This window comes from Macrobrachium nipponense, chromosome 24 (assembly GCF_015104395.2).
Source record: "Macrobrachium nipponense isolate FS-2020 chromosome 24, ASM1510439v2, whole genome shotgun sequence".
Classification (NCBI taxonomy): domain Eukaryota; kingdom Metazoa; phylum Arthropoda; class Malacostraca; order Decapoda; family Palaemonidae; genus Macrobrachium; species Macrobrachium nipponense.
Window position 1 is genome coordinate 12,880,389 of NC_061091.1, and position 26,790 is coordinate 12,907,178.

The 26,790-nt window shown below is 40.2% G+C and overlaps 1 protein-coding gene across 2 annotated transcripts; it reads right to left on the minus strand.

Annotated features, from left to right (window-relative positions):
* Nucleotides 1-1,142: 1,142 nt before the first annotated feature.
* On the minus strand, nucleotides 1,143-21,507 carry LOC135203753 (uncharacterized). Of its 2 annotated transcripts, none has more exons than XM_064233700.1 (4): nucleotides 20,473-21,507; nucleotides 8,667-8,817; nucleotides 8,319-8,484; nucleotides 1,143-1,317 (listed from the first exon to the last, which is right to left on the minus strand). In XM_064233700.1, exons 1-4 carry the CDS (start codon nucleotides 20,788-20,790, stop codon nucleotides 1,176-1,178), a joined length of 777 nt encoding a protein of 258 aa, XP_064089770.1. In that variant the 5' UTR covers nucleotides 20,791-21,507; the 3' UTR covers nucleotides 1,143-1,175. The 2 variants fall into 2 exon arrangements, with proteins under 2 accessions (XP_064089770.1, XP_064089779.1); XM_064233709.1 differs by lacking the exon at nucleotides 1,143-1,317 and adding an exon at nucleotides 1,381-1,543.
* Nucleotides 21,508-26,790: the final 5,283 nt, after the last annotated feature.

Consider the following 26,790-nt stretch of genomic DNA (forward strand, 5'->3'; position numbering starts at 1 on the left):
TATCTTCAGCAGGTAGTGGACTTTTTTTCTCTTTCTTTGTCATGAGAAGAAGCTCTCTGTCTTAGCTATTAAGGGCTACAGCTCTGCCTTGTGCCAAGCCTTCAACTGAAAGGCATTGATCTCTCTTTCTTATGGGAGATCTCTATGCTGTTGAGAAGCTTCGAGCAGTCTTGCCCTACCAAGGAACTCGGGGGCCCCCTTAGTGGGACGTGACTCCGTGCACTCCAAGAGCCTTCATGAGAGTCGTCGGACAGGGGTCTTGACCCCTCAAGACTGTGTTCTTGCTTGCCTACCTCAGCCACCCCTCATTCTGATACCTGGGCCAAAAGGCAAGTGAGTGCATACTGATGGGTGGGCGGGCAGGGCTCCCATCCCTACCAGTAGTAGTTAACTACTTGTTTAAAAGTGAATGGCAGTTTCTAGCTCACGCTTCAAATAATACCCTTATGTAAAGACCTTCAGGTTTGTATGTTAGGAAAAATACAAATTACTTTAAAAATTGTACTTTTCCCATTCTCAAAACTTAATTTCATATACAGGCAGTCCCAAGGTTACAGAGGGGTTCCGTTCCCAGTAGGGCACTGAAGCCGAAAGTTGCCATAACCCGAATCATCATAACTATAATGGTAATAAATAGCACTTAACCATGCTGTTACAGCGCCTTAAAGCAGGTTACAGTGCCGTAAAACCTCTTACAGCTCTGAAAACTTGTGGTTAGCAGCGCCAAAGTTCCGGAATGACCTTAACCCGAGCCTGATGGAACCAGGGGACTGCCGTGTACCTATATCATTGATTACAAGATATAGAAACTGACTGATAATACTTCGTTTTGTATACTGGTTACAATTCAAAAGCGTTTTTAAATCCAATATGTAAAATTCACAATGTTTACTGCATCAGTTCACTACTAATATTACCATGAGAATTCAGACATTGTAATACAATCTGTCAAAACTGCACGTCTGCAAAAATGTCAAAACTGTGTAAGTTCTCAATATGGCTACAGCTGTTTGGTTTACATATCTTGTAGCTAAAATACAAATATTCAAAAACCACAGTACAAAGTCTTAAATACACATCATTGTATAAAAGCCTGCTTTATACAATATTTACCCCCAAAAAAAATCTAAAATATTCTGTATATACAATAAAGATTTTTCTTTCAACAAGCTTTGTCAACTAGAAGGAATGGTGATGGGGGATAATGTGTACAATCTTACTTCTCCCACTGTCACAACAGCACAAACAACAGGTGCCTCATCTGGAAACCTTTTGGTAACTTCCTGAATCTGTTTTAATGAGGGAACTGCACCATTTCTGAAATGAAAATGTCCAAATTTCTGTAAAAATTTAATTCACAAAAAAAAACTTGTAAACACAGTGTTTATAAGTAATACCCCACATTCATGGTTCATTAATTGCTAACAGCACCAAAGTCCCTGTAAAGAAAATGTTAGTAAGCAGGTAGGTAACTGCATGTGCCCCTGGATCCCCAAATGCTCAGCAGACAGCTTGCCACCTTTCTTGTATTATGAGTAACTGCCTGTGAAAGAAGAAGGGAGCTAAAAAAAATGATATTGTTATGATACAATAAAGTTTCATACATACTTACCTGGCAGATATATACATAGCTAAGACTCCGTCGTCCCCTCCCGACAGAAATTCAAATTTCGCGGCACACGCTGCAGGTAGGTCAGGTGATCTACCGCCCTGCCCTGGGCGGCAGGACTAGGAACCATTCCCGTTTTCTATCATATTTTCTCTCTTCCACCTGTCTCCTGCGGGGAGGCTGGGTGGGCCATTAATCGTATATATCTGCCAGGTAAGTATGTATGAAGCTTTATTGTATCATAACAATATCATTTTCATACAATCAACTTACCTGTCAGATATATACATAGCTGATTGACACCCTTTGGTGGAGGGTAAGAGACAGCTAACATGGAATAGACAGGTAAACAACATATGTTGTAGGTATAAATAAACCTTGGTTCCTATCTGATAGGTGGTAGACTTCTATGGCTGTTGCCAAGGAGTCTGCATCACCTCAAGAAACTTTAGCGAGATATGTGATCTGTGGCCAAGAGTTCTTGTGGGTCTGCCGATGGGGTCTTATCCACTTACTCGGCAGAGCCTAAAAGGTACTTGTCAATGGTGCTAATCCACTTATATGACAATAACACCTATGCCTATTGTCATAACTAAGGAGCGCAACACCGATCCCGATCACCTGATCCTAACACGAGGGTTCGCGCTCAAATTGAAAAGTTATTCCCACACTCCTTTCAAAAACCCCAATAATTTCATTAAGTTAAATAACTTTAACTCAAAGTTAAGGATCAGTGTCGGCCTTCCTATCCCAGTAACGTATCCGCAGAAACGTATAAACCAAAAGAGAAGGATCTCTCGTAGGTTAACTTGACATCCTTTGTGTAATGAGAAGTCAACACAGAGTGCCTCTACCGTACAACATAGCTAATATGTCTTATATGACATATTGTTATGTAAAGAACAAGAATTTGCAAAAGCGCTCACTTCCTGCGCCTTTAATTCTCAGCTGTTTGAAGGAATCAAGTCACTATGAAGTGCTTAGGAGATCTCCATGTTTCAAAGAAGACCAGGGCTTTCTTGAAATGGATCTCTCCCGTCTGAAGCCTGAAGCCTGGCAGGAACCTCGCTCCTGGCTGGTGCTTCGCTCTTGGTTGGAGCCTAGCGCTTGTCTGGTACCTCTCACTTGACTGGCGCCTCTCAGCTGGTTGATGCCTCGCGCCTTAGCTGGAGATTCGCACCTGTCTGGCGCCTCGCGCCTGGCTTGAGCTTCGCACCTAGCTGGTGCCTCACGCCTGGTTGGCTCCTCGCGCTTCGTTGGCGCCTCGCGCCTGGCTGGTGCCTTGCACCTGTTGGCGTTTCGAGTTTGCCTGATGTCTGGCTGACTCCTCGCTCCTGGTTCCAGGTTGGCTCTTTTTTAGCCTCTGGAGCCTATCTGGATCCCTCCCACTTGCTTGAGCTTCTAGCTTGGTAGAGTCTCGAGGTTGCCTGGCGATGTACACATCGGACATTCTTATCTGTCCAATTTGTTCGCCTCTAGCGCATATGCGCCAGGTTGGAGGCCCGCTCTGTCTCTTCATCAGACAATGACATTACGGCACTTGGCGTCTGTCTTGCGTTACATTGTCTGAAAGTCCCGAAGAATCACAATGGTTCATCGGGACAGGAGAAGAACGGAAGAAATTCTTCCACTCTGAGCTTTAGGCCTCTCCGGCAATGGGAGGTGATTGTATCCAGCTACATCTAGTAGACGATAGGAATCTAACAGTGCGAGAGATAAGAGTCTTTATCCGATGAGGATCCTTCGTGATTATTTCCTTTGCTAACGAGATCTCTTCTGAAATGATGATGAGGTTTCTCGTTGCCAAATCTTCCCTATCCTTGCTCTAAGGAAGGGAAGGAGCCTGGAAGCCGAAGGTAACTACGAGCTGAAATTGGGAGGACCCCTGATTTCTAGCTCTAAAGTATCTCTCTCAATGTCTTCTGGGATCTATTTCGAGTCCTCCTTGTATTCAAAAAAGACTGTAGGAAAAATGTTTTAACCATTTCTTCTTTCGTAGAAAAAAACATAAGTACCCTGTCTGGATAACGAAACTTCTCTCCGAAATCATTGAGTCAGGAATAGAGGGTTAAATTTATTTTAACAGACATATGCTGATAAAAAATCGTTGCCAAGTCTCCACTGAATAAGATGCGAGATTCCAATGCTCAAAAACTTCAATATTTTCTTGGCAGTTTAGGGCCAAGAAAAACCAAGAATTCTCCTAAAATTTTTATGAGGAGCAGTTCCATCTTGTCAGAACACGGAATCTGAGGCCCAAAATAGGATCCCATTCTAAGTATAAGATCTCCTACCTTTATCGTATAGAGGTATTGTATAAGATCCCGAAGATCTTAATTCTCTTCTATCTCTAATACTCTTTGTCAAGAGAATATATCATTTTACTGAATTCATTGAAAGCAGAAAATACAAAGGTGACACTTCCCCCTGAAAGGGAAGAAAACCACTATGTGGTTCACGGAGGTATCGGAAGAGGACAGTTTCCCCCTTCCATTTAGCACGATCATCAGCCACTCTATGTCTTTAGCCTGTTTGAAGGAATTATCAAGCTTCTCTTGAAAATCCTCTCATTCATGTTTACTTCTGGTCAGTCTGCACACAGACAGACTCAGATCGGATAGGTTTTTTCAGGTCCATTATAATAGATTCCGATAAAATCTCTAATCTCTTAGAAAAACCCTTCCGACCCATGCTGAGAGAATAACGTGGCCTCTGTGAATCCAACCTCTCTATGGCCAAAATGAGGCATTCATCTTCTTCCTTTGACGCCCATTTATCTTAATATCTGTTAAGAATATATATAACTAGGGGAAAAAAGACTAAAGTTTATTCCCCTTAACAGTAAAGATGGCGTATTGTTACCTTTTGTTCGAGAATAAGGCAGCAGTTTGTAGGAAGAAAGTCCTTATTACACTTCGCGAAGAGATCTATAAAGAAGGTTCTCTCAGACTTCACAACTCTTCAATAAATGTTATACTGATGTTTAACAGTTATCGTTGATCGAGAAGGTTGTCTCGGAAGTGCAAACTGATACCACGAACCTCTTGATATCGTTTCGTTCCGTGTTCTTGTTCTCAATAGCTTCTATTTATAAACGGAACAGTGGAGTAAAAAGAGAAATTCTCGATGTTCTTAGAGATAGATAGAGATTGATGGACTTATAGGTTAATAAATCGCTAAATCGAGAAAACAGATCCTGTTAGGTGAATCTTACGCTTCTGGCGCTTCTAGCTTGCGCCGGGATGGAGTATATTAAAAAACGTATTATAGTCCATCCAGGGACATCCTTCTGACACGAAAAGGATGTTTCCCATCGAACTCATCCATATCTTCTCCTGAGCAAAATTCGATTTTCTAAAAGATTATGCTGTCTTCATGCGTTTCTAAAAAGCATGAGATAATTATCTCATATCGTGCTCTGCCGTATAAGAATCCATTATAAAGCTGCACATTTCAGGTAAAACATCTTAATCTAGGAAACCTAAGTAAGGATGTTAAGAAACTGTAGTCTACTTCGGTGTGTGCATATGACTTGACCATACCGATAGTCTAAAGGATGATTTTCTTTTACATTCTTTCTTTCCTCCGAGGCCGAGGGAGGATGGAAAAATTTCTATCTTTGTAATACAATTTAGTGTTAGACGAAGGAGATCCTGACAAGAAGCAAGGTGGATCGAAGAGAATCATTCCAGTTTTTCCTATTACATGGACATAAAGCTGTAATGAAACGGGTTGCTAAGGTCTTGTAATCTGAAAGACCTGCACCCTCCTTGACTTCCTAGTCTATTATGTCTTCCATCTCTTGTTCCAAATGTTGGTAGAAGAGAGGGAGTCACTAAGGAGAGAGCCTCTCTTCACAAAGAGAGGGACTATTTCTCCAAAACAACCCTCATGACAGAGATGAAGTCGCTTAGGCGAACATTAATTCCCTGTCATGAGAAGATTGTTCTAGTTAGAAAACTTCCCACTGTCACAGTCCCTCCTGACATGGGCTACGGTCGCTGTGCGACATCTTGTGTCCCTGTCAGGAAAACCAACCAAAATGAATCTTGTGACAAATCTCAAAATAGGAGAGTCTTTGTGAAAGCTATCTCCAAACACAAAGAAGCTTGAGATCCTGGCGCCTGGCGTCTGGCTGACGCTTGGTTGGAGACCTTGGCTCCTCGCATCTGGAGACGCCTCGCGCCTGTATGACTCTCGTCCGCTGAGCGTCCTGGCTGACGCTTCGCGCTTGGCTGACTGCTCACATTCTGGAAGACGCCTCGCGCCTGGAAGACGTCTCCGCACTCAACTGGCGTCCTGGCTGGCGCCAAAAACTTGGCTGGTGCCATCGTGCTTCGATGAAGCTTCACGTCCCCGGAATAAGTCCTGGCTATAGTCTCGCGTCTGGCTGATTCCACGCCTCTGTATGACGCCTCGCGCTGGAAGACGCCTCACGTTTAGCTGGTGTCTTCTGTGCGACATCTTGTCTGGGTATAAGCCTCTCTCGCTCTCGAACTAGACCGAAAATCTTCCTCTACTTGTTTAGAAGACGAAGCTCATGTCTGAAAGACGCCTCGTTTTTTGGCAGGAGAGAGAGAGTACGAGACTTCTTGATCGGAAGAGAAACGTCCTTCTTACGAGGAGGATGTTTAGCCATAACTCCTACCAAGGAGGCTAGCTTCTCTTGAACAGCCAGTAGGATACTCTTAGAAGCTTCTCCCGCGTCCTCAATTCAAGGGAGGGGAGGGAGACCTCGTAGGAGTACGATCCGCTACGTCCTATAGGGGACGTCGACACAACTTCAACTTCTTGATCGAGGAGGGAGCTTCATCAGTGAAGCGCTCTGGCTCGAGTTCAAAGAAGATTCTTCCAAAGCCTTTTCAGGGGCTTGGAAAGATCCGAGTCTTTCCACCCTCATATATGTGAAGGAGAAGCAGAAGAAGAGAAACACTTTCGCAGGACGCTTTTTCTGAAGCGGTCCTGAGCAGTCTGTTGCAAGAAAGATAATATCTTGCATCTTCAAGAAAATTCTTCGTATATGAAACTTCTTTCTCCTTATCCACCAAGACTCTTGATAGGTGCCTCGTCCGAGTTCTCAGAGACTTCTAGTGGACGGGATTCCAGAAGGAAGAGGTCCTCTTTCCGAGAAGGACCCTCCTTAGTACTCCAATCAACGAAGATATCTGCTGTAGTAACTTTCCAGGATCTTCGCTCTTACTTCTCCGTATCCGATTTAGGGGAAGGAGGATATACTTCCGTAATACTTTCCGGGATATAATCCAGTTACTTAGAGATTTCTAATAACTTTAGAAGGTCTCGAAAATTTGTCAGAACTTCCCCCTTTCCGATGAGGAATCGGATAACGAAATCACTATTATGGGATACCTTTCCAACGGTTATCCTTGGCAGTCTGGGACGTACTACAGATCCTGCCAGAGGGGACGCCCGACCGGAGGTGATTCTCTGAAACTCCTTACAGCTTTCGGACATTCCTTCTCCTCTGGTTTGTGAGCTTGGAAGAGGTCTCGGCCTGAGAGCGAGACAGAGCCGATCGGGCGCACCTCATTATTAGAGGACGACCTTTCCAATGGCGAACTTGGCAGTTCTGGGACGTGCTACAGAACCTGCCGAGGGGACGCCTGACCGGAGGTGATTCTCTGAAACCTCCTTACAGCTTTCGACTTTCCTTCTCCTCTGGGCATGGGAGCTTGGAAGAGGTCTAGGCCTGGGAGCGAGACAGAGCCGATCAGACGCACCCTCCACTGCAAAGGGGAACACTAAAATCACTTCTTACCTTTCAATAGCTCATATTTAGCTACATTCCTTTGTCTTCAAATTGCAATATGAATTTGAAGATTCTGTGAAGTAAGAAGGAGATGAGGATACAACACTACTAGAATTGTTAATGCTCTAATGCTTGTTAGTACGAGAGCTATAAAAACTTCTAAAGGAAGCGAAACTAATTTCTATTTATTCTGACTTCCTCAAGAAGGAAGTTAGCTTAAACTTCCTCAATCAATTTTAACATTTACTACACGTTATTAATGAATAAATATTAAACTTTTCCTTTTGCAAACTATGTGAGTGTCTACCGATAAGTTCGGTAGTTACACGTAAACAATTCTTCAAAATTTTCGAAGCCAAAGTTATTAAAACAAATTAATATGCGTATGCCGAACCAAAGACCCAGTACTTCCCTGCAAAAGATAGCCAGAAGATCAATGGCGATGAAATCCAAAAATCAAGTCAGGAGGAACTGCAACGTGTTTACATTCCAAGCGACAGAGAAAATATGATAGAAAACGGGAATGGTTCCTAGTCCTGCCACCCAGGGCAGGGCGGTAGATCACCTGACCTACCTGCAGCGTGTGCCGCGAAATTTGAATTTCTGTCAGGGACGACGGAGTCTTAGCTATGTATATATCTGCCAGGTAAGTTGATTGTATGAAAATAATTTGTAGGAATGTTTTTGGAGAGCTTTATTTCACATCAAACTCACTATTTGTAATAGTACTGATCATAATTTAAGAAGAACTGATTTGTTCAAATCTGCCTTTTCTAAAACCACTTTATGCTTATGAACTTCTTTCTCCAGCCTAGAATTCTCACACTGATTATTTTCATTACAATAATCGCCATGATTTTTTATTCCCTAGTTTGCAAAACAGATTTGCTAGTATATTAGGTTGTAATTTTACATAGTTTAGTCAAATTACCTACTACTCACCTTATCACAGTAATTCTTTTACCAGGGATGGATGGACTTGATTTTCTATAGACCATATTAGGAAGATACACATCATAATGCAACACCAAGTAACCCTCCATTGGATGTCCCTCACCTGGGTTGGCATCCTCCTCTGCCTTGATACAACAATTATTCAAAATATTTTCTGAAAGCAAGTAAAAAAATAAATTCTAACTATAATGTATGCCACATAATTATTAACATTAATGGTTTTGGCAGCATATATCTTCATCATGTACACAGTAAAAAGGTCAAAAATAGTTTACAATAAGTTTGTTGTACCCAAAGTAAATGACATGAGAGTTTGCAACAAAGTTGATATCTTACCTAAAGTAGATGCCATGGAAGGTTTGATGAGTGGTACTGAAGGCGGTCCTCTCCACAAAACTTTACCAAGACCTTGATTTAGAATTTTTCCTTCAGACATGGAATTAACAATATCCTTGTACTCCTTCCATGAATTAACTTTCACCGACAGCTATAAAGAAGATTTGAAATTAAAAAAGTTTTTGAGATAAATGAACAGCTTATCAATACTTTATCTGTGCGCCATTATCTCTGTATGGTGAGACTTTCCAAATAAAGCAATTTTTATACAAACTCACTCACTCATAAAATAGCATGAAGACAGTCACATGAAGATCATAATTTAAGAAACTGATTTGTTCAAAATAAAACCTGCCTTTTCTGCTAGAAACTTATGGTGAGGAAAGCAGCTGCAGCAAGAGGGTGAAACACTGATGAAGTCGGGATGACAAGACCTGAGAAGCTGCAGAAGTATGCCAAAAAGTTTTGAAAAACTGAGGATTTATCATGTAATGGCAATGGACCAGTAAGCTGGAATGGTCAGACATCGAGAGCAACCTGAAGATAACAAAACAACTGGGAACATGGGGACTGCCAAGCCTATAGCAAGTGAATGCCAAAGCACAAACAGATAAAAACTGCATACAAACAGATGCACAGTGACAAAAAACAGGCCAATGTTGCCAAATTTGCAGACATGACTGAAGAGGTTTCGAACATGAAAGGCAGCAACAGGGCTGAAAGAATAATTTACAAGAATGGAGGTAGAGCAATAGGCTAGAAAGTGGATACAGCTATGGATGGAAGGGGTACTGCAAAAACCCCCTTAGTAATGACTAGAGTGCACATGAGCTGCACTGACAGCAAAGTCCCCTGAAATTGTAGAATGAAGCCTCAGTAAGTAAATTAAGAAAAAGGGAATTGGCTAAGGGAAAAAAAAAAAAAATTCAAGAGCACTGACTAGACCAATGTTGCTAACTTTGCAGACCTAACTAAGAGGTGTTCCAAACATGAAAGGCTGAAAGAATAATTCTGAAAAATAATTTACAAGAATGGAAGTATAGGAATAGGCTAAAAAGTGGATAAAGCTATGGGCTAAAGGGGCACTACAACCACCCTTTAGTAAATGCCTACAGTGCAGTGAGCTGCACTGACAGCAATGCCCACTTGCAGTGATAGAATGAAGCTTAATTGAGTAAATTAACCCTCTTACGCCGACTGGACATATTTTTTTTAAGTCGACATTTTTGTCTCCCGTGTGCCGATGCCGTGGACGTATTTTACGTCGACTTGCAAAAGTTTTTTCTAAAATTCGCGGAAAAATACTTATAGGCCTACCAGCCTAAAACTTTTGAATTACGCGCCTTGGGGGATGCTGGGAGTTCACGGATCAAGGTGTTGTTTTGTTTTACAATCGTTACGCGAGGCGCGCAAGCGCGAATTTCTTTCTTGCCGCACTAAAAAGTATCTGTGACACATCTCGGAAATTATTTCGTCACTTTGACATAATTTTTGTACCATTGTAAATTAGCCGTACATGAAATATTATATTATGAAAATGTGCGTATTTTTTATGTGAGAATGCAACAATAAAATACTCATGATTGTAGCTTTTATAACTTTTGAGATATTTTCATATAAATAACGATAATTGCCAAAATTTCAACCTTCGGTCAACTTTGACTCTACCGAAATGGTCGAAAAACGCAATTGTAAGCTAAAACTCTTATATTTTAGTAATATTCAATCATTTACCTTAATTTTGCAACTAATTGGAAGTCTCTAGCACAATATTTCGATTTATGGTGAATTTATGAAAAAACATTTTCCTTCCGTCCGCGTGGTAACTCTTCCGAAAAAAATCATACATGCGATTGTGGTAATGTTTGCACATTTTAAAATTAGCCATTATATAAAGTTTTATGTATGGAAATGTGCGCAATTTCATGCACAATACAACTAAAACAACCCATGGTTGTATCTTTTATCAGTTTTGAGATATTTTCATATAAATAACGATAATTGCCAAAATTTCAACCTTCGGTCAACTTTGATTCTACCGAAATGGTCGAAAAACACAATTGTAAGCTAAAACGCTTATATTCTAGTAATATTCAAGCATTTACCTTCATTTTGCAACTAATTGGAAGTCTAGCACAATATTTTGATTTGTGGTGAATTTATGAAAAAAATAACATTTTCTTTACGTCCTCACGGTAACTCTTCCGAAAAAATCATACGTGCGATTGTGGTAATGTTTGTACCATTTTAAATTAGCCTTGTTACATAAGTTTTATATGTGAAAATGAAATGCGCAATTTTCATGTAGAATACAAAAAAAAAAATAATTGAAGGTTGTAGCTTTTCTCATTTTGAAATATTGCATATAAATCATGATAATAGAAAAAAACAACGTTCGGTCAACTTTGACTCTACTGAAATGGTCGAAAAAACGCAATTGTAAGCTAAAACTCTTACAGTCTATAATATTCAGTCATTTATCTTCATCTTGAAACAAATTCGAAGTCTCTAGCAAAATATTTAGATTTATGGTGAATTAAAAAGAAAATCTTTCCTTCCCTCCGCGCACGGATTCTCCGCCACAAATCTCCGAAATGCGTACCGTACCATTCTCGGAATATTTGCTCCATTTCATATTAGGCATTTCATAGAGTTTTATATATGGAAATGTGTGCAATTTTCATGTAGAATAAAACTAAAAATATTTGAAGGTTGTAGCTTTTCTTATTTTTTAAAAATAATTGCATATAAAAAAAATATATAAAAAAATTTCGACATTCGGTCAACTTTAACTCGTCAGATATGGTCGAAAACTGCAATTGTAAGCTAATACTCTTACAGTATAGTAATATTCAATCATTTTTCTTCATTTTGAAAGAATTGGAAGTCTCTAGGACAATATTTTAGATTTATGGTGAATTTTTGAAAAAAAAAAATATTTGTTTTACGTCCGCGCGTTACGAAATTCAGCATTATTGTGATAATATTTTCTCTGTGCTTTTGCTTTATCATTTTACAATGTGTTATATACCAAAATGATTGCAATTTGGAGTGTACATTACAACGAAAAAAAAAGTAACTTGTTACCTTTAACCGTTTTGCCCACAGCGCGATTTGAATACAATTATATATGAAATTTCATTTTTGCGCTATCATATATCGCATTATTTATATTTGATAATGATAATTTTTTTCATTCTGATGGTTGCATACTAAACTTCAGCCAATGACAAAAAAAGGAGCCAAAAATGAACTCTTAATCTTGAAAACCTAAGCGCGCTGTGATTTTTTGAAAAAAATATTTTTCCGCTTCCGCGCCTCACTCTGAAACACCTCCGGCACACGGGAGACAATTTTTTTTTACCGCTTCGGCGTAAGAGGGTTAAGAAATAAGAGTTGGCTGAGAATGTCTTGAAAATCTTCTCGGAACTTTTTGCTATGTTCCCCCACATGTGGCCCACAGTCCTAAAGGCTATCTGATGATGGCATTCAAGGTAATAAAAAAATAAACCATGAAATAAAATTTTTCTTGTACAAAACAATTTATCATAAAATACAAATCACTACCTTATTAGCATATGAATTCAGCAAAAGAGGCGATTCTCGGTGGAGTTAGGATTGCTGCTCAAGTACAGAATACCCTCACCTTATTACCTTGGGACTCAAGGTTTGTCTAATAACTGGGAAATGTTGAAAACCAAAACTAGTTTTGTAGCATTTCAAGGGATATACATTTTTTTCTTTAATTTAATAATGAATTTTTTCTTTAATAGACCAACTGGGAAATGTTGAAAACCAAAACTAGCTTAGTAGCATTTCATGGGATAACATTGTTTTTTTTTTATTCTAATAATGGAATGGAATATGTGATTTAGGCATAAAGCCTAGCACTGGGACCCTAAGAGTCATTCAGCACTATGATGACAATGACTGAAAATGGAAATATAAAGAGTTTAATGGAAACCATAAATAAGGAGTTTAATGTAAGTTATATAAATAATAATGAGTTTAAAATAGATACCCTAATGATTGGTGTTTAAAATGGTAAAATGTTATTGTCATGATACAATAAAGTTTTATGCATACTTACCTGGCAGATATATACTTAGCTATAGACTCCGTCGTCCCCGATAGAAATTCGAATTTCGTGGCACACTCTACAGGTAGGTCAGGTGATCTACCGCCCCGCCGCTGGTGGCGGGAATAGGAATCATTCCTGTTTTCTAAGACAGATTTTCTCTTCCACCTGTCTCCTGAGGGAGGTCGGGTGGGCCATACACCGGTATAATCTGCCCAGGTAAGTATGCATAAAACTTTATTGTATCATGACAATAACATTTTTATGCATTCAACTTACCTGTCAGATATATACTTAGCTGATTGGCACCTTTGGCGGAGGTAAGAGACAGCTAATCTACTGAAATAGACAGGAAACAACATATGTTGTAGGTAATAAAATTAAAAATTCCAAAACCTTGATTCCTACCTGTGTTAGCGAAAGACTTCATGGCTACTGCCTAGGAGCCCGTATCGCTTCAAGAGCCTCAGCGAGGTAGTGACCTCATGCTAAGAGTTCTTGATGGTCTGTTACAGGGGTCTTTACCCACTTACGCTTCAGAACTTAGGATCTTTGTCAATGGGGGGCCTCCTCCACTTACATGACAAAAAACACCTTGCCTATTGGGCATGATCATAGAGCACGACACTAATCCCGATCACCTGATCCTCATTGGGGTTTTAGTACTACGATTGAAAGGAGTCATCCCCGAACATCCTTTCAAGCAACCCACAACTCAACAACAATATTAAAACTAATTATTAAAAATATTAAAAACAAATTTAAGGATCAGCGTCTGCTCCATATTTCCCAGCATAGTATCCGCTGATACATAAGGTCCAAGAGCGAAACATTTATCGTATGTTATTCTAACATCTTAAATAGTGGGATGCAATACTGAATTGCACCTCCAATAAGTTGCTGCTAAAATGTTTCTCATGGACATATTCTTCGTAAAAGAAAGGGAAGTTGCCACAGCCCGGACTTTCGTGAGCTTTCACTCTCAGCAGCTTTAAAGAGTTCTCTTGGCAATTCCTATGAGCTTCGGTAATTACATTTCTGACAAAGAATGCGAGTGCGTTCTTTGACATCGGTCTCTTGGGGTTTCTTACCGAACACCAAAGACCTTGTCGACATCCCTGAAGCTGTGTCTTCTTTTCTAAATAAAATTTTAAGGTCCTGACTGGGCAAAGGGACCGATCCAACTCTCTTCCTACCAGAGAAGAGAGTCCCTTGACTTCGAAACAAAACTTCTAGGCCAAGGTTTAGAAGGGTTCTCATTCTTTGCTAGGAAAAGATCCTGGAAAGAAATGACAGCCGAGTCTTTTCTAAATCCCACCCGAGAGTCCAAAGCATGCAATTCACTGATCCTCTTATCAGTTTGCTAGAGCCAACAGGAATATGCATTTGCTAGTAAGATCTCTGAATGAGATTTTATCTATAGGTTCGAACCTGTCCGACATCAAGAACTTTAGGACAACGTCCAGGTTCCAACTCGGGGGAATCGACGATCTCAATTTCTTAGTCTCGAAAGACCTGATGAGATCATGAAGATCGTTATTATCTCGAGATTCAGCCTCTGTTTCTAAAAACAGCTGAGAGCATGCTCCTATATCCCTTGATAGTTGATACGGCCAATTTGGATTCTTCTCTTAAGAAGAGGAGAAAATCCGCGATTTCGGTTACAGAGGTATTGGAAGAGGACAGCTTCTTCGACCTACACCATCTACGGAAAAACTTCCCACTTCGATTGGTAGACCCGCAGGGTAGAGGCTCTGCGGGCTCTAGCAATTGAAGTTGCCACTTTCTTTGAAAAGCCTCTCGCTCTGACCAGTTTTTCGATAGTCGAAAGGCAGTCAGGGAGAGACTTTGGATGTTTCTGTGGAACCTCTCGAAGTGGGGTTGTCTGAGCAGATCTGTCCTGTCTGGTAGAGATCTGGGGAAGTCCACCGTCCATTCCAGTACCTCTGTGAACCAGATTCGGGAAGGCCAAAAGGGAGCAATTAGAGTCATTCTCATTCCTTCCGATGCCACAAATTTCCTTACTACTTCCCCCAGCAATTTGAATGGGGAAAGGCGTATGCATCTATGCCTGACCAATCCATGAGGAAGGCATCGACGCTGGCTCTGGGATCTTGCTTCTAGCAAGCAGAAGTTGTCTATTTTCCTGGAGAGGAACGTGGCAAAACAGGTCGATCTGGTGTTCTCCCCCAGAGTGACCATATTTGTCTGCAAAACTCCTGAGCATCCACTCTGTCGGGAGAACCTGGTTCTTTCTGCTCAACCTGTCTGCCCTTAGGTTTTTTACTCCTTGGCTAACCTTGTACGCAGAATAATGCCCCGTTCCTCTGTCCAGGTTAATAGAGCTCTCGCTATTTCGTTCAGAGAGAAAGAGTGAGTGCCCCTTGATTCCGGATGTAAGCCAGAGCTGTGGTGTTGTCGGAATTGACTTGAACTAACACCCCTCTGACTTCCGCTTCAAAGTATTCCAGGGCTAGGATGAATTGCCAGGAGTTTCCTTCGCATTGATGTGCAGAGTAGTTTGTTGTCTGGTCCAAATACCTGCTACTTCCTTTGGACCCAGTGTTGCTCCCCAACCTGTTTCCGAGGCATCGGAAAACAACACTCGGTGAGGGTTCCGAATCAAGAGGGACACCCCTTCGTTCCTTGTTAATGGGGTTAACCACCACTTTAGGTCGGATTTTATCCCCTGTTGGATGGGAAAACGTCTGACAAGTCTCCTGTCTTTTGACTCCACATCCTCTTTAGATAAAATTGCAGAGGTCTGAGATTTAATCTTCCCAGGGAAATGAACTGCTCTAACGAGGAAAGGGTGCCCAGCAGACTGAGCCATTCCCTCGCCGAGGTCCGTTCTTTCCCTAAGAAGTTCGAGATCTTTTCTAAGCCTCGAGTAATTCTGTCTTGAGATGGAAACGCCCGAAAACCCCGAGAATCCATCTGTATCCCCAGATAGACTATGTTCTGTCTGGGGATCAATGTGATTTTCTCGAGGTTCACGAGCAGTCCAGAGATTTTGTCAAGTTCAAATCTTCTCCAAGTCCTTCAAGCACTGAATTTCCGATTTTGCTCTTATTAGCCAATCGTCCAGATAAAGGGATATATTTATCCCTCTAGATGTAGCCATCTCGCAACATTCATCATTAGCCTCGTGAACACTTGAGGGGCCGTTGAAAGGCCGAAGCATAGGGCTCTGAATTGGTATACTTTCCCCTACATCATGAATCGGAGATATTTCTTCGATGATGGATGCAGGGGACATGAAATTATGCATCTTGTAGATCTAAGGAGACCATCCAATCTCCTGACGAAGAGCCGCAAGAACCGATTTTGATGTTTCCATAGAGAACTTTGTGTTCTCCACAAATCGGTTCAATGCGCTCACATCCAGGACCGGTCTCCACCCTCCCGAGGATTTCGGAACCAGAAAAAGACGGTTGTAGAATCCTCGGGAATGCGGATCCCGAACCACTTCGATGGCCTCCTTTTGCAACATCTGTTCTACAGTTGCAATAATGCTTCTTTCTTGGCAGGGTCCCTGTATTGGGCTGACAGTTCCCTCGGGTTGTTCGTAGGTCAAGGGAGGTCTGTCTCGGAAGGGGATCATATATCCCTTTGTTACCACGGAAAGGCAAATTTCTGCCTGTCATCCGAAGCCATTCTTCGGCGAAAATTTCCGAAGCCTGGCTCCTACCGGTGGGCTTGAAGGCTGCTGTCTCATTTCGCTCTCTTGATAGGTCTGAAGGAAGACCTACCTCTCTTCTGCACTCCTCTCTTCTTAAAAGAGGGTCTGGCCGAGGTACTCCCTCGAAAGGGCTGTGAGGAGCCCGAGTCTCTCTCTTAATAGGACCCGAAGTCCTCGATTTTTTTGCCAGATTGGGCCAAGAGATCTTGTGTGGCCTTTTCTGTCAAAGAATGAGAAATATCTTTTACTAGATTTGAAGGAAACAATGGTCCGATCGACAGAGGAGCATACAGAAGAGATGACCTCTGAGTAGGAGTAACTGCTTTCGTCAGAAAAGAGCTAAATAAGACTCTCTTCTTCAGAATACCAGTTCCAAACAGAGAGGCCACCTCTCCTGATCCATCCTGAACCGCCTTGTCCATACAGGAAAGAACACTATGAAGGACTTCTGGACTAAGAGATTCCTTCTCTTGTGTTCTTTTTGGCCAACACCCCAAGGGACCAGTCTAACAAGTTAAAAACTTCTAAGACATTAAAAAACAATCCTTGAGGAGATGGTCCATCTCAGAAGTCCCCCATGTGATCTTTGCTGATGACAAGGCTTGTCTCCTAGACGAATCTACCAGATTCGAAAAGTCTGCTTCGGCAGTGGACGGGAGAGCTAGACCCGTGGTTTGCCCGTCTCGTACCAAATTCCCTTCTTTCCTGATAGTCTGGAAGGAGGGCAGGTAAAGACTGTCTTCCCCGCCTTCTCCTTGGATTCCAACCAATTTCCTACGAATCGGAGAGCCTTGTTCATGGAAATGGTTGGCTTCATTTTAATAAAAGATGATTGTTTCGGGACCTTCGTGCTTGTAAATAAGGACCTTAGGAGAGGAGGAGAAGTCGGGGCTTAAAGAGTCCCCAAACTCTTGAAGTAAGAGGGCTGCCAGCGTCTTGTAATCTGACATAACCGGAGCCGATTGATCTTCAGAGTCCGAAATCTCTTCCAATCCATTCCAAGAGGATTGTTTATTTCCAGCAGGAGACTGGCCTCTTGCAACATCCCCCCACCCCCACTCTCGCAAGAACGACGACCGCCTGTGCGATAACTTGCGTCCCTACGAGAGATAGGTTGATCCTGCAAAACGACCTTATCCTTCTCCTGGCAAGAGCGATGGCGCTTGTGCGACACCTTTCTCTCCTGTCAGACGAAGGATGTCCTCTCCTATCACTTTCTCCGGAACCACCTATGTCCTGACAAGGAATATGGGCCGCTTGTGCGACAACTAGAGTCCTTGTCAGGTAAAGGTTTATCCTTCCGAAAGCTAAAACAAATCCTCTGGCTTAATTGTCTTTGGAAGAAGTCCGTCTCTTATTTGTCACTTGTGGGGATCATTGCGCCGGGTTGGGCGCTCGTGATTTCTTGCGCCAAGCTGCCGCTTCTGGAACATTTTGGGGTGGCGCTTCTGGCGCATTTCGGCAGGGTGGCGCTTCTGGCGCATCTGGCGCCTCTGGCGCATTTCGCCAGGCTGGCGCTTCTGGCGCATCTGACGCTTCTGGCTCTTCTGACTCGTATGGAGTCTCAAACGCATCTGGCGCATTGCGCCAGGTTGGCGTTTTTGGCGCATTCTTCATACTCCTCTGAGTATAAGCCGAAACTTCCGTTTCTTCTTTCCTTCCCTTCGTCTTCTTTATAGGAAGGAAAGAGTCCTTTCTCCTGGGAGTTTCCTTAGTAAAAACTCCTACTAAGGCCGAAAGTTGCTCCTGCACATTTAGGATAATTTTCACAGCCGCACTCTCTTTTTCCCTCCCTGATTCAGGTGAGGGATGTCTAGAAGCGGAAGGAAACTCCGATTTCCGTTTAGGAACCAATCTCCTTTTCTTCTTCTCACAAGGTGATAGATCGGAGAAAAGCTCAGGGCTTGAATCCAAAGTTGGAGCCTTCCAACTTCTCTTTAAGGGGCGTGACAGTTCATCAGAACTCCATCCCTTTACATTCGGTGAAGAATCTGATGAAGAAAAACACTTCTTTAGGATGCTTTTTCGATAGCGATCCTTGGCAGTTCGGGTCGTCACAGAATCTGCCGAGGCGACGCCTGATCGGTGGGGATTCTCCGTAACCTCCGTAAGGCTTTCGACATTCCTTCTCCTCTGGGCCTGTGAGCTTGGAAGAGGTCTAGGCCTCCGGGAGCGAGACAGAGCCGATCAGACGCACCCTCCACTGCACTAGGGACACTTAATTCACTATCACTGTGCTTACCTTTCAACGTCAGCATTTGACGTTCCATCCTTTGTAGCGCAACTTTAAGATCTGCAATTTCCGTTGTCGGATTTGCAGTCTTAGTACTAGAGGAAGAAGATAGAGGTTTAGGGTTAGGTGTTAATTTAATAGGCTCGTTAGGGCGAGACCTACTTACGCTTCTGGAGGAAGCCTTCTAGCCCTATCCATATCTAACTTCCTTAAATATGAATTAAATTCTTCCATTCTTCCTCATTCATATTTACACATTCATCACAGGTGTTAGAATTAAATTGAACATTCATTCCTTCTACACCCCTTACAAACTGTGTGAGGGTCTACCGAAGCTTTCGGTAGCCTCACCATGCATCCCTCATTTACACTGTCTTCTAACCGTAAAGCTAGAATCCGACATCATGAAAATATCCAAAACCAAGCCAAAAAACTGTCCACGTCCCCCCAAAGAGTATGCCAAACCAAAGATCCAATACGTCACCAAAATAACCGGCTTAGAAGATCAATAGTGATGAAAAAAACACGAAAATCAAATCAGGAGTAACAACAACAATGTTGCTGTCACGGCCGATAGAGAAAATCTATCTTAGAAAACGGGAATGATTCCTCCCTATTCCCGCCACCAGCGGCGGGGGGCGGTAGATCACCTGACCTACCTGTAGAGTGTGCCGCAAAATTCGAATTTCTATCGGGGACGACGGAGTCTATAGCTAAGTATATATCTGCCAGGTAAGTTGAATGCATAAAAACAAAATTAGATTTCTAATGAAATTAAAAGCTGCCATAAATAAGATAAAAAAAATTATTATCTATATAAAATTACAGGTCTTTCTTGAAACAGAAAAGGGAGCAGAAGGCAGAGCTACAGAAGAAGTCTCAATACTAGCATTATCAAAAATGCCTAGCCTGAGTAGGGCATAGCTGCAAATGAAGGGCACTAGGTAGGGAAGAACTGAAAAGGCTTTAGTCCTGACCTAACTAATTGCTTTCACAATCTATCAGCTTCCCTTCTTCCCTATATCTAACATATTTAAGCATAAAGTCCTCAGACCAATCCCCTACATTCTTCACATCTAGTTTCAATATCAACTGCATACCTCTGCAGCCAGTACAAACCAAATGTTGAACTACAAATTCCAACATCCTGCTTACACAAAAATCATTCCTACATAGCCTGGTGTTATTGGTTTTGCTTTCAATGGCAGACATCCTAGGAAAATGAAATTACAATTGGTACTGTAAACGGGTTCAAAACTGCCAAACTTCACAGAATACTAACAATCGCCTATGCACAATGGCGACGGAGAATTCTGACATGAGCTCAAACATTTGAAACACACCTGGTGGAGAACAGGTGAACTAGACAGTCATCTGGGCAGCCATTTGATCTTTTGTTTGATACTGACTTGCCTAATCGGCATGGAGATATAAGCTAACTTTAACAGTAGGTAAAATTCATCATAAATAAGAGATTTCCAGTTACTTGCACTGTAGGCTGAACTGAGAGAAATTGTAAAGGAAAGTGAGTAAAGGCTTCATGGTTGATAAGACTGACGACAAGTACAGTGGGAATTTACCAGTGAATAAGACTCCCAAAAATAATTTTTTTGGTGAACAACTTTAACTACATCTTTCCATATAGTAACCATAAACGAAATAAGAGGTGTATATTTCATGAATGTACACTAATGTAGTTACAACAGTGACTAAAGTATATGTCATAGAAAAACAGCAAATAAAGTGACATATCATTATTACTACCTTAACTCATAAAATTTTAATTTAAAAAAATTAAAAGGCATTAACTTACTTTAACCAAGTAACTTGGATAGGTGTCATAACCACCCTTTTTATTTCTTCTTCTTCTTTTATTTTTCCATTCTGGTCTGACTGTCAAGTCCACTTCAGGCTCATAAGGTGTTTGATTTGAATATGATGAGTCACCAGGGTTGGGAACAGATGATTTCCCTGACAACTGATGACAATCAGGAGAATCTCTAAAGGTATGTGGTGAGCCCCAATTTTCATGAGGGTCCTGACCTCTGATTCGAAAACTTTCTTCAGAATAATCTGATCTGCCTTCACCACTGGAACAAACCCTATCACTTGTGAGTTCTGATCTGACCATCTATCATCATGCTGATGCCAGTCAGGTTTTCTTGTACCACTTGAGTAAGTTCTGTTTTCATGACTTTGGAATCTGTTTGCACTTCCTTGGTATTCACTTGATCTCCTGCCACAAGAATCCATTCTTTCACTTTGATGAGCATTATAAATATTTCTATCATTTCTTTTGTCATAACCCCATGGAGATTTTCTCCAGTACTGATATCTTTCATCAGCCCTTCTTTCCTCATCTATCTCATCTTGTTGCATACATTTATCCCTTTGCCTATCACTTACTTCCTTGATTACACTCAGGGTTCCTCACATCACCCCTCCACTCTCTTAAAGATTCATTTACATCTATTTTTGCATGCCGAAATTCGTTTCTTTGCCACTCTGCTCCTGGCTCACTATACCCAGCCCTTCTACAGTCCAAATCTTGTCTACCTTCAGGCCACCTTGCCCACCTTTCCCCTCTATTATCAAAGTCCATGCTGGTTCCATCCCACCTTTTTTCATGTGGTCTTTCCTGTCTATCCCAACTGACATCATAACTCTGCTCAGCTCTGGCCCTTAAATTTTCTGACAGACTACTCTGACTTTCCTGTCTATCAACGTCGTTCACCCCAGTTCTACTCCAATTCTCTTCTGAGACCTTTTCTGGTCTTTCCCATTCATCATTCCTATGATTAGTCCTGTCCCAACTCTCTCTCTCTAAAATTTCCTGTCTCCCCTTGGAACTTCACATACTCATTCTTGCCCTTTTCTCACTCTCATATTCATCTTGCCATCTGCTGCTACTTTCCCTTCGAATTGCTTGCCTCATATTATCAATACTTTCCCTCTCTCTACCATAAATATTTTGATCAATAATGCTTCTGCTATGAATATTCCTCTTATATCATTAGGCCAATTAACCCTCCTTTCCTCTGAATTACCATCCCTTGTATTTTTACTTTGTCTTCCAGAATATTTCCCATTTTCAGCCCATCTGTTTTCCAGTGGTATGTTGTCTCCTCTATTAGGAGAACCCTCAGGTACACGACTGTAATGCAATGACCCTCTTTCTAAAACTCTACTGCTCTGCAAAGTATCATCATCATTACTAAATCTATACCTCTCTCTTGGATCCTTCTCTCTCATTTCTATTATCATCCTAGTACTGCTGGCATCATCACCATGATCTGTTACATACACCACTATTATACTCTGCTTCAAAGTGTCTCATTTCTTACAGTGGACAAAAATTTGTCAACACTTATATCTTCATTTTCCCCCCTAACAATCTGGTCCCTGGTCATATACATTCCAGTGCCTCTACCACTAAGTCTACTCTCCCTGTTAGCCGCTGTTTCCCCCCGCCCCCACCTCTAAGCCAGTTACCATCATTGGTAAGACCTACCGTTGCGCATCATTAAAACCTTGAAATCTACTTCTATTATTTCTCTGCTGCCTTGAAGCATTCCATTGGCCTCTGTTCCAATTATTTCTCTTTCAAATTTCCAATTATTATTTTGATTGCCATCATCTAAATACCTACTGTAATAATTGAGAATTTCAAGAGAAATTTTATAGACTTCTTTAACTGCTTAGAATTTTCAGGGAGAAGGTCAGGATCTTCAGCATAAATAATCTGAGAGGTCATCCCTAACATACAAGAAACCAATATTCAAATACTCATGTCTTTTTTTTCGTTCATAATCACTCATATCCTCTGACAAATTAACAACTTCATACCCTTCTGAAACTTTCTCACTATACAATCTGGTTAGTAATCTCTAAAACTTCGTATTGTCTGTTTCAGTCAAAGAAGGTATATCATCTCCAATAACAGAGTAAAAATCCTTGAGAGCTGCATCCAAGTTTGGCTTCTCTAATTCTACCACTTCCTCATCCTTTTCTAATTTCTCTGGTAACACTTGTACATCTCTTACATTTTCTTGTGATGTCTCCTTTGAAGATTCAACTTTCAACTTATGCTTTTTTCTTTTTATTTTCTTCACCTGATGCTGATCGAGGCGAATCTGTTTTTCATACTCTAGAAAAATCAAAATAAGAGTTTAAGAATAATAATGACCCTAATATACTGTATACTTAAACAATAAGAACCATTTATTGGTACCTCATTTCATCTACAAACAACAAGCTAGACAACTTTCAGCAATTGTGGATTAAATTTTGACTAGTTCCATCTAAAATAGTGTAAAATATGAGTTTTTATATGGAAATACTAATTTTGTCCAAAAACCATTCAACCATATGTATGTCCACCACATTCATGGTCTTCAAACATTAAGAGCTTGTCAGGCACTTAATATTGCAGATGTTATATTAGATCCTGATCCCAAGAAGTTAAATGAAATGCTGATGGAAAAGATATATTCCTTGAAAGGTCATCAAATTTAGGACAAACAATCAGCCATAGTTTGATGATACATGTAGAGAAGCCTACCATGACAAACAGACCAAATTCAAGGAACTAAACTGGATCAAAGCCACTTTCACTGAACAAATACAGAAGTTGCTCAGCTCAATATGGAAGAGATTGCTGGATGAGGTTTCTACATGATCCTGCAATGATGAGGTTGTCTCTGAAAAACTACTACATAAATGTGTCCATACAACTCCCATTCCATGACATGATTATTGCACAATTATTACACAATCTTCCCCCAACATAAAAACACAAACTTTATTATAAATTAAAATCTGCTGATACAACATGTAATGCAGGTAGATTCCCATAGCTTAATAGTTGGTGATAATGTGAAAAGGTGAACAATAATGCTTGTAAAAGTGACATACACCTTACATAGACATGAGACTGCCAACAACATGAGTGAAAACACTGCAGATTGATTTTCCTGTGCATCATTATCTACCATAAATGGAATTATGCATCTGGCCTCCACAGAAGACTATTGGAAACAGAAACCAGAACTCCCAGACTGCACATATGTATCATTGAAGCAGTTTCGCCTGATGAACACCCACATCCACTTCAGTGATAAGCAGCAGATCACTGGCATACAAGACCATTTACCACCATCAATAAGAATTTTGCAATGATTTCTGACACTTCCACAGAGTATTGAAGTCATGGTAGCCAACAAAGAAGTGGAGCTGGTACCCCTGAGACAGGCATATTTGTAACAAGCCTGTTAACCCTTAGTGGGCAGGTAAACAAATCGATATGTAGCTCCTCAGGCCGGGTAAACTTTGAGGTCGGCCAAATTACAAAAACACACACACACACATCAACAGAAAGAACATATGTAAATGCACATGATGAAAGAAGAAAATTCTAAAAAATTTTTCCCCTATCTTCCCACGAGACGTTGAAAATGACTATTTATAACCCCTTGTGGGGCCTCTTTTACAAGACAATTGTAAATTTGACTAACTTATATGTTTTTTCTTATAAATAATTTTATTTTGTAAAATTATAATTACAGCTCACACAATATCAAAACAGATAATAAATAAAACTAGTAACAAATTCTTAGTATATTTGTTGAATAATATTTATGTAAATTTACTGACAGCAAAGATCCGGTAACTTTTTATATTTTTTATGTTTTTTCTAATATTTCTTTGCACTGTTCTTTGAAAAATTACATTTACAACTGATATACTATCATAAAAGACAAGAACTAAAACCAACATCAGCCCTTTGGTATATTTATGAGCAAATTTATAAAAAGACGTCACATGAGAGCGAAGCAGTACTTTCCCCTCGAAGTCCAAAATCACTACTAAGCTTGCACGAAATGATGTCCCTTTTTTTTTTTTTTTTTTTTTTTTTTTTTTTTAGCCAGTGTAAAAGTTGCCATTAGTGAATTATGGGCTATAGAAGTATTGGCACCTCTTTCCTGTCTGATTCTTTCCGAATCAATGGCACTTAATATTGCTTATCTACAGGATCAATCTGTCCATCACCCTAAACCTGTTACGCTACTCCTGAGAAGCTATCTGTCCATTAAGGGTTAAATGGGCAACAATTTCTTTTGTAGGCCCATCTGGGTCAACTCCCTCCCCCCAAAAAAATGCAGAATGAATATAAGCTCCACTCCAAAGATATCATCACCCTGGTGAAGACAATAAAGAACTTAACCGTCTTACGCCGATTGGACGTATTAAATGTTGAGTCAAAATGTCTCCCGTATGCCAACTGGACGTATTATACGTCGACTCAAAAAAGTTTTTTTTTAAATTAGTGGAAAAATACTTATAGGCCTACCAGCCGAAAACTTTTGAATCATGGATCAAGGCGTTGTTTTGTTTACAATCGTTACGCAGGCGCGCAAGCGTGAATTTCTTTCTTATCGCACTAAAAAGTATCAGTGACACATCTCAAAAATTATTTCCTCACTTTGACATCATTTTTGCACAGTTTTAAATGTTTAAATTATCCGTTACATGGAGTATTATATACGAAAATGTGTGCAATTTCATGTAGAATACAACAATAAAATACTCATGAGTGTAGCTTTTATCAGTTTTGAAATATTTTCATATAAATAACGATAAGTGCAAAAATTTCAACCTTCGGTCAACTTCGACTCTACTGAAATGGTCGAAAAATGCAATTGTAAGCTAAAACTCTTATATTCTAGTAATATTCAATCATTTGCCTTTATTTTGCAACAAATTGGACGTCTCTAGCACAATATTTCGATTTATGGTGAATTTATGAAAAACTTTTTCCTTACGTCCGCACGGTAACTCTTCCGATAAATTTTTTCGTGCGATTGTCCTAATGTTTGCACCATTTTAAATTTGCTGTTTTATATATGGAAATGAGCGCAATTTCATGCAAAATACAACTAAAAACAACCCATGGTTGTAGCTTTTATCAGTTTTGAAATATTTTCATATAAACAACGATAAGTGCAAAAATTTCCATCTTCGGTCAACTTTGACTCTACCGAAATGGTAAAAAAACGCAATTGTAAGCTAAAACTCTTACAATCTAGTAATATACAGTCATTTATCTTCATTTTGAAACAAATTTGAAGAGTCTAGCACAATATTTAGACTTATGGTGAATTTAAAAAAAAAACTTTCTTTCCCTCCCCGCTCCGATTCGCGGCCGCAAATCTCCGAAATGCGTACGTCGCATTCTCCTAATATTTGCTCCTTTTCATATTAGGCGTTTTATAGAGTTTCATATATGAAAATGTGTGCAAATTCATGAAGAATACAAACAAAAATATTTGAAGGTTGTAGCTCTTCTCATTTTTGCAATATTTGCATATAAAAAAAATATATATAAAAATTTTGACATTCGGTCAACTTTAACTCGTCCGAAATGGTAAAAAAATGCAATTCTAAGCTATAACTCTTACAGTATCGTAATATTCAATCATTTGTCTTCATTTTGAAACAAATTGGAAGTCTCTATAACAATATTTAGATTTATGGTGAATTTTTGAAAAAAACATTTTTTTACATCCGTGCGTTACGAATTCATGCATCATTTTGTGATAATATGTTTTCTGTGTTTCTTTGATCGTTTTACAATGTGTTATATATCAAAATGATCACAATTTAGTGTACAACACAATGATAAAAAGTAACTCGTTAGCTTTAACCGTTTTTTGCACAGCTCGATTTGGATACAATTATGTATGAATTTTTTTTTTGTCGCTACCATATATAGCCTTACTTATATATGATAATAATATTTCTTTTTTAATTTCTGATGGTTGCATACTAAACTTCAGGCAATGACAAAAAAAAGGAGCCAAAAATGAACTCTTAATCTTGAAAACTAAACGTGCTGTGATTTTTTGAAAAAATTATTTTTTCCGCTTCCGTGCTCACTCCAAACCCGCCTCGGCAACGGGAGACATTTTGGTTTTTAGGCTTAGGCGTAAGAGGTGGGTTAAGAGAGTCTACAGTTCATGTAGACAACTTCCTCACCAGCATTGTACTTTTAGTATGGAAAATAGTGAATGTAAGAATTTTTATTTGGTTTTATGGTACTGTCACACAAAATTCTCATTAGAAATGAGTCAAG

What these genes read in the sequence shown, in the direction of transcription:
- LOC135203753 (XM_064233700.1), bottom strand. Translation starts at nt 20,790, where the DNA reads ATGGTCAGATCAGAACTCACAAGTGATAGGGTTTGTTCCAGTGGTGAA. An exon ending in TTCCATGGCATCTACTTTAG is followed by an intron (nt 8,485 to 8,666) that starts GTAAGATATCAA and finishes ACTTGCTTTCAG; the next exon opens with AAAATATTTTGAATAATTGT. An exon ending in AAAAGAATTACTGTGATAAG is followed by an intron (nt 1,318 to 8,318) that starts GTGAGTAGTAGG and finishes TTTTCATTTCAG; the next exon opens with AAATGGTGCAGTTCCCTCAT.